Source organism: Labeo rohita, unplaced genomic scaffold (genome assembly GCF_022985175.1).
Source record: "Labeo rohita strain BAU-BD-2019 unplaced genomic scaffold, IGBB_LRoh.1.0 scaffold_1818, whole genome shotgun sequence".
Classification (NCBI taxonomy): Eukaryota; Metazoa; Chordata; class Actinopteri; order Cypriniformes; family Cyprinidae; genus Labeo; species Labeo rohita.
Genome location: NW_026128020.1, coordinates 4,764 through 13,864, shown reverse-complemented (window position 1 = coordinate 13,864; position 9,101 = coordinate 4,764). Strand labels below are relative to the sequence as shown.

The 9,101-nt window shown below is 35.8% G+C and overlaps 1 protein-coding gene across 1 annotated transcript; it reads left to right on the top strand.

Moving 5' to 3' along the window:
* The first annotated feature begins 1,486 nt into the window (after positions 1-1,486).
* On the top strand, positions 1,487-6,710 carry LOC127158969 (uncharacterized). Its single transcript, XM_051101910.1, has 5 exons — positions 1,487-1,776; positions 2,112-2,429; positions 2,514-2,825; positions 3,088-3,168; positions 6,118-6,710. Exons 1-5 carry the CDS (start codon positions 1,716-1,718, stop codon positions 6,708-6,710), a joined length of 1,365 nt encoding a protein of 454 aa, XP_050957867.1. The 5' UTR covers positions 1,487-1,715.
* Positions 6,711-9,101: the final 2,391 nt, after the last annotated feature.

Sequence of the window (9,101 nt, the reverse complement as noted above, 5' to 3'; positions counted from 1 at the left end):
ATAAACCATGGTACACAGAAGATAATCAGAGAAATATCTCTTTATTTGATTTTTTTTTTTTTTTCATACAAGGTGAATCAAATGCTTTTTTTTTTTTTTTTTTTTTTTTTAATTTCATATATATATATACAGGGGTTGGACAATGAAACTGAAACACTGGCCAATATAGTGTTGGAGGTTTCATGGCTATATTTATGCAGACTGGTGGCCAGTCTTTACTGATCGCACATTCCACCAATAAGAGCAGAGTGTGAAGGTTGACTTTGTGCACCCAATAGCTCAAACATTATACCCTGAAGGTGGTGCCGTGTATTAGGATGATAATGCACCAATACACACAGCAAGACTGGTGACAAGAGTGATTTGATGAACATGAAAGTAAAGTTAAACATCTCCCATGGCCTGCACAGTCACCAGATCTGAATATTATTGAGCCACTTTGGGGTGTTTTGGAGGAGCGAGTCAGGAAATGTTTTCATACACCAACATCACATAGTGACCTGGCCACTGTTCTGTGAAAGGAATGGCTCAAAATCCTTCTGGCTACTGTGCAGGACTTGTATTTGTCATTCCCAAGATGAAATAATGCTGTATTGGCTGCAAAAGGAGGCCAAACGGCATACTAATTGTGGTCTAAACCCAGGTGTTTCAGTTTCACTGTCCAACCCCTGTATATATATATATATGAGTGAAAAAGTCATACAGGGCCATTTTTGCCCCCGTCTCTTTAATTTTAGAGTCATATAACTGCATTCTATAGGCTCCATCACACAGTGAGTTGTTCTCCTGCATCATGTTCATCACCAATCAACTGTATGAATATATAAGATGACCTATACAGGTTAAATGTGTTAATCATTTTCATAACTAGCTTATTAAATTAATGTGTTCACTTGACATCACTAGTTAAAACATGCAACCAACTAACAGATGATTCTTTGTTTCATTAAAGGTCTTAGAGGATTTAAAACTTTTTAGAAATGTAATACAATTCAAATAATTGTTAGTAACTACATTGTTTGGTTAATTCAGTTAAAACTAGGTTTAATTTATGTTTCTTAAACAGGCTGAAGTAATTCCATTGTTAGCAGCTCATTTGAAGAGAAAAGAGGAAGTGTCATTTCACACCCTTCAGTTTATTCTGGGTTCAGAGATGATCTCTGCCCTACTGCGGTTAAACTCAACAGTGAGATCACTGCTCTGAAACACGACAACTGCCATAATTAATATGATATTTTAGTTATAAACATGTAGAATGAAATTAACCATTTCAGCATTATAAGAAAGCCTTGACTCTGAAATAGATGCAAAAGATCACTGTAAAACTTCATAAAGACAGAGTTTGTTTGACTAAATGATGATTCCATAGTCACTTTATCATACTCATTTGCAGAAATACAACAAACACATTACCTTTATATGTCCACTCTTTGTAATTTAATCTTATTTTTTGTGTCAATGCATCTTTGCAAACAGCAATCATGAGTGTCGTGGTTCAGGTGAGATTCAGAGCAAATATCAGCAGTAACAGTGTGAAGATCAGTCAGAATATGATGCTGATTCAACACTCGTCCATCATGCAGTGATATAGTGTCAGTCAAATAAACACTCAGCCAATCAGATCAGAGGAAGTGAACAAACACAGGAAGAGCTGATAGTATTTAAAGAGAGAGTTGTGAGCATATAATGAAGAGGAAGACTGACAGAAAGAGAAAATGGCTGATAAGTGTCATTTGTGTCTGCTGGGACTGATCATTCTCTCTTCACTTCTCACAGGTAAACAAATCTCTGTTTTCTCTACAAGACATTTAGTTTAATTAATGGATTGCTTTTTTTTTATTACTTTTTTTTTTTTTTACTATTTTTTACTATTTTCTGTTTATTTTTAACATTATTAATGATATTTATTGTTAATATTTTCATTCATTAACTCTCTCTATAAGAGTATATTAATGATTTAAACAGCTCTCTCATGAAGAAAAAAAAAAAAAATATATATATATATATATATATATATATATATTGAATCTTGTGTTTTTTATGCTGGTATGCTTTTGTTTTCATTTGTTAATATATAACATAATGATCACTCAAATGTTATTGTGTTTCAGGTACCAGTGGAGTGGATGAGACTCAAGTGTTCATCAGTTTTGGTGAAAATGTCCATCTGCCCTGTAATAATGATCTTCATGACTGCAAATCAACTACATGGACCTATAATAACAGATTCAGACATTCAGCAGCAGTTGAACTGATTGGTTTAGGGATAAAGATGAAATACATTGAGAGACTGAGTCTGGGGTCCGACTGCTCTCTGAACATCAAGAACATCACAAAAGAAGATTATGGACTTTACATGTGCCGACAATATGTGAATGGACAACACTACCAAGAAGCTGATACACGTGTTTATCTGCATGTTCTTCATGGTAATTTTACAATTATGTGATGAATTTAAGAATGATTGGTTTAAACTCCCATGATGATTGAAAAGTGTGTATTTTGTGTTTCAGTCTTTTCATCATCCTCACAGACTGAGATCAGTGCAGGCAGCTCTGTGACTCTCTACTGTCAGTTGTTTTCATATGCTGGAGACTCTTGTGATGACTGGATCCGTTCTGATGGAATTCAGCTGTTCTGGGTGAATCAGGCTGGTGTTAAACTGACAATATCAGACTCCAGATATCAGATATCAGCTCCAGGACACTGTATCATCACTCTGACTACAACACTCCTGAATGAAGATGACAACAGAGAGTGGAGATGTGAAGTTACTCACATAGATCAAGTCATGACATCAGTCACATATACTGTCAAGAGTTCAGGTGAGAAAACAATCTCATCAATCATTTTAGATCCTCATAATGTCAGTAACACTAAGGACTATTAGTATCATTGACATAGATAGAATTGAGGAACAAAAGCTTCTTTCAGTCTGACAGAAGAGAAACTCAAATCAAGTTTAACTGTCCAAGAAGTGCTGCTGTTAATAATGAAAAAACAAACAAACAAACAAAAAACATATAATTTATATAATGTGATCATCAAAGTTAAAATATAATCTTAACTAACATTCATTCTTTACAGCTAAAGCTGATTCAGTGACAGCAGTGATTCCAGTCCACATCACAAAATCAACTACAACTACAGCAGTAACTTCTACACGAGGTACAGACAAAAAAAAAAAAAAAAAAAAAAAAAAAATCACTGTTGTCAGTTTTACTGAATCCTCTCTTGTCTGTGTTATTTAACAAATGCACATAATTACATAATTGTAAAAGGTAAAGATCTGTATGTGTTTAATGTTCAAATGTTGTTTCTGGTCTTTTGAGGAGTTTGTGTTATGTTGAAGTTTTCATTGGTTTTCATTGTGCTGAAGGGTGGAGCTCGTGGTTTGGTTGTAGATGATGACGATGGTGTTTGTTGTTTAATGCAGTGAACATGGAAGTGCTGATGTTAATGCAATGATAAACAGTGTTTTATTTGTTCACTGCATATGATCTGTTAGCTGCAGATTTTAACTGAAGTCACTATGATTAGCTGGTTTTGTGATTGTCACTCTGTATAAAGAGCATCAGTCTGTGTGTGTCGGCCCCATCAGACAATCATAGACAGTGTTGGGCAGTAATGCATTACTTTGTAATGCGTTACTGTAATTTGCTTCTTTTTTTAGTAACGGAGTAATTTAACGCCTTATAATTTCCAAATTAGTAATTACAGTATAGTTACAAGCATGCGCTACTGCTGCGTTACATCATTGCCGACAGAATTATCATCTAGATTGTAAAAAGGGTGTTGGCTAGCACACATGATGTCCTCTACCTGAAAACTACTTTGGTAAGCGCCTGTGAGGCGGATTCTACCAATGAAAACATAGTCAGCATGGGGAGAGGAAAGTACACTTTCTGTAGCTGGAAATACAATTTTTAAATTTATTTCTGTCAAAAGAAAGGACATTATTGTGCGTTGTCAGAGGGAAAGAAATCCTTTTCAACTGTGAAAAACTCCATATCCATTTTAAAGACACCTGAAAGGGCAGCACGGCACATTAAAACTTCTTGAGAACGTACCAGATGCGGAGAGCAACGCACCATTGTCTTCACATGAGTCTCTGCCCGCCCACAGCCCCGCACCCGCACTCGCACGTCAAGTCTATTCATGTAATGCACAAAAGCAACAAGAACAAGTAATATAAAACAAAAACGATTAACACACCTAAGCATAGGCATAGTTTCTATTTATAACGTGTTTGCAGCATTAAACAATGTTGATTTCTGGAATGCAGTGGACAATCAGAGAATCCACTCACTGCTCGAAATGCCATGCATTTTCCAACCACATATGCAGCAGCCTATTGCTTTTAGTAAAAATAACAGTGGTTTGTGAATGTTGATGCTTTAATAACAAATATTTTATCAGGAGTGTTTATGCTGGGATGTTAGGCAACACACAAACTTACAATTTCAAGTAAATTTCGTGGATGTACAGAAAAAAAGTAATGTAACTAGTAATGTAACTAATTACTTTTGAAATAAAGTAATCAGAACAGTAATTTGATTATTTTTAAAAGGAGTAATCAGTAATCAGTAATTTAATTACATTTTCAGAGTAACTTGCCCAACACTAAATAACATTCACACACACAGCGGCCGCTCACAACCTAAGATCAAGCTCCACTCTTCACCACAATGGAAGAAAACACACATGAATACACTGGAATGTGATCAATATAACTGAGCTATATAAACAAAGAAAATAATAATAATAATAACAATAATAAGTTAAACCCAAATCACCCAAAGTTCCACACAATCGCTGGGTTGCAAATACTACCTAAAAAATCAGAGTGTCTATTTACATTAAATGCAAATAGCCCACATTTTTTGGAAGAAGCCATTTGCCCTAAATAAAATACTTATTTGCAATAAGTAGTATAAATAACAGAAAATCTTTAAAGAAAATCTTTTAACATAGTTTAAATAGAATGTTTAGCTTTTTACACTTATATATATATATATACATATACTGTATAATGTGTTAAAATAGCAGGACTTTCTGCTATTCATACTACTTATCGCAAATAGTGGCAAATATCTGCACTTCAGTATAGTACATTATAAAACAGTATGCAGTAATAACATATTGAGTGTAAATTTAAATTTTAATTCAAATTATTAAATGGATGCCACCGTATTGGGAAAATAAAGCCTTCCCTACACCTATTCTTACCCTACCCCATATTTTATTTTCAACTTTTTGATTATTTCCTTCATTTTTATTAAAAATAAATGCTTTTCTAATGTGATATAAAATTTGAAAAGGGAGAAAAAAGTTTGCCAAAAGGCAGATTTGAACCCGGGTTGATCACGTCAAAAGAAGCATGACACAGTGCAAATAGTTGTTTAGCTTTATTTAATGTGTAGTAAGAAATTAGACAGAAATTTAATATATAATTATATACTGAGTATAATTAAAACACTGCATAGTCTTCACTATATGAATCAAATGTGAATTGATTCTTATTAAAGATCCAAAAGTGATTCAGTCACGAGCAGTGGGTGATTTTCTCTGCTGACTGCACATTTATTTAACACATTACCAACCGGGTTTACATGTTTACATCACACTACAGGCTGTTTTAATTGTGTGTTTATTGTTTATTTGGATCCCCATTAGCTTTCACAAAGTTGTTGCTAGTCTTCCACAACTCAATCCAAAATTAACAGTTGTATAATAGATAAAAACACAAAAAAAGAAAACACTATACATCTCAGCAGTAGCAGCACTTAAAATATACATCTACATATTTATAAGCATTTTTCTTTGGAAAAAAAAAAGAAGATATGCCCTTAAGATCTGTGAAGGTGATATTTGCAAAGTCTTCAGGAAGCAGAAGATAAGGAAAGCCAAAGGCCCAGACGGTGTCTCTCCAGCCTGCCTTAAAGCCTGTGCTGTCCAGCTATCATCCATCTTCACTTTGATCTTCAACAGATCCCTGGAGCTGTGTATAGTCCCATCCTGCTTCAAATGTTCCACCATCACCCCGTACCCAAGAAACCAAAAATCAGAGGAATTAATGACTACAGACCTGTTGCTATAACATCTGTGGTCATGAAGTCATTCGAGAGACTGGTGTTGGCCTACTTGAAGGACATTACTGGACCCTTGCTGGACCCCCCCTGCAGTTTGCTTACCGAGCAAACAGGTCTGTGGATGATGCAGTCAATATGGGATTACACTACATCCTTCAACATCTGGACAAACCAGGGACCTATGCAAGGACCTTGTTTGTGGACTTCAGCTCTGCTTTCAACACCATCATTCCAGATATCCTTCAAAATAAACTGTCACAGCTTTCTGTACCCACCTCCATCTGTCAGTGGATCACCAGCTTCCTGACAGATAGGCAGCAGCTAGTGAGGCTGGGAAAACTCACATCCGGCACCCGCACCATCAGCACTGGAGCTCCACAGGGCTGCATTCTCTCCCCACTGCTCTTCTCCCTCTACACAAATTACTGCACCTCTAAAGACCCATCTGTCAAACTTCTGAAGTTTGCAGGACAGCAGAAAGAATCATTGGTGTGCACCGCCCAACCTTCAGGACTTATACATCTTCAGAGTCAAGAAACGGGCAGGAAACATCATCAAAGACCTTTCTCACCCTGGACACAACCTGTTTGCACTTCTCCCCTCAGGCAGACAGCTTAACAGCTAAAACATTAATCATTACCTGTGTTCTACAATTAATTTCTGTATTTTTTTTTTAACCATTTCTAATTATTGTCTCTTTCTGTAGTATTATTATGTAAATACTCATGCACATCTCTTATTTATATAGCTGTATTTAAACAATGCACAAATCTGTACATCAATCTTCTGTTCCAGATTCATACACATTATTATTTATTTTAAGTTTTTATTTTATTTAAATGCTTTTCTCTGTTCTCATGTCAGATATTTATGTATGTATGTATTTATGTATGTATGTACCAGAGGCACCTTAAAAAAAAAAACACAACAAATTCCTTGTGTGTTTGTGCACACCTCACGAATAAAGCTAATTCTGATTCTGAAGTACATATGTACAGTTACACTTTCGTATATTTATGGGAAGCATATTCCAAACAACAGAGCCTCAATAAAGCAATAAAGCCTCAATAAAGTCTTTCATCAAATTTGTCTGTGGAAAAATAAAAAAAAAGCTGAGTCTTACTCACTTGATGTGTTTTATAATCATGTCTAAGTGCCACATAAACAAGCCTTTCAAATAAAAAAAAAGGAGTTTGATACTTGATTACCTTGTGAAAATATACCAACAATCGCAAATGTAATTTAACTTTCACTAGCAGCCATGATAACTTTTTATTCATGTCATTAACATTGGCCCAAAATGGATAATGAAGCACAAGCCTGGCTGCTCTGTTCTGAACTATCAGTAGTTTATTTTAGGTGTTTCTCAGATGCACAAGACCAGTGGTTCTCAAACTGGGGTACACGTACCCCTGGGGGTATAGGTGAGGTGATGAAATGCTGAGCTTTCCCATTCATTTAATTCTACCCCAATTTAAAGTAACTTTAAAACCGAGGATGTATTTCTGACAAGCAAAATACAGCTTTTAGTATAAAACAGGAAAATTGGAGTGTAGTAAACAGTCAAATGATATCAAATTACTTCCGATCCAATCAAGAGCTGTAAGTGAAAAAAACATAACATTTTAGTTTAGCAATACGAATATCATGGTCATTAACATCAAAAGCTGCTGTATAGTTTATAAAAACAGCACCGACCAATTTCTTATCATCTAGACATGATAACTTACATCTGTTGTGTATAAGAGCAGCAGTATAAGATTCTTTCCATCGATTCAGATATACACCACTACGCAAACATCTATTAAATAAATTACAAATTTACCATTTTTATAAATTTACCATCCAAATGATCAACTCCACAAGATTTGTCATCTGGAATTGAAAGCAGCATCTGTTCTACTGTATTTTGATCAATGGGACTAAAATTAAAACAGCATTATCTTTCATCATTTTAACAATAGGATTACACAATAATTGTAAATCATTACTATACATTAGTGTTTCTCAACTGGGGCGTTCCGACAGCATCGGGGGGCGCTGAGCTGTTCCTGGGGGGCGTTTGGTCAAGACTAGTTTACACCAAAGATGTATGAGCTGGAACTTGCAAAAGAAAATGGTCTGTCACATCCTAACGCTGTCTCTACACTGGATACATCAAAACGCACTTTCTGTGTCTATTTTTCAATTTGTCGGTAGCGCAAGCACGTGGAATCCCGCAGGCAGAAATAGAACGCGGGATCCGTTCACTGTAGCGCTCGCGCTCAGTTGTTACTGAACGACTGATTGTAAGGGGATCTACAGGTCCTTTTCAAAAAATTAGCATATTGTGATAAAGTTCATTATTTTCTGTAATGTACTGATAAACATCAGACTTTCATATATTTTAGATTCATTACACACAACTGAAGTAGTTTCAAGCCTTTTATTGTTTTAATATTGATGATTTTGGCATACAGCTCATGAAAACCCAAAATTCCTATCTCAAAAAATTAGCATATTTCATCCAACCAATAAAAGAAAAGTGTTTTTAATACAAAAAAAGTCAACCTTCAAATAATTATGTTCAGTTATGCACTCAATACTTGGTCGGGAATCCTTTTGCAGAAATGACTGCTTCAATGCGGCGTGGCATGGAGGCAATCAGCCTGTGGCACTGCTGAGGTGTTATGGAGGCCCAGGATGCTTCGATAGCGGCCTTAAGATCATCCAGAGTGTTGGGTCTTGCGTCTCTCAACTTTCTCTTCACAATATCCCACAGATTCTCTATGGGGTTCAGGTCAGGAGAGTTGGCAGGCCAATTGAGCACAGTAATACCATGGTCAGTAAACCATTTACCAGTGGTTTTGGCACTGTGAGCAGGTGCCAGGTCGTGCTGAAAAATGAAATCTTCATCTCCATAAAGCTTTTCAGCAGATAGAAGCATGAAGTGCTCCAAAATCTCCTGATAGCTAGCTGCATTGACCGCAGCTGACATGGCACCCCAGACCATCACTGACTGTGGGTACT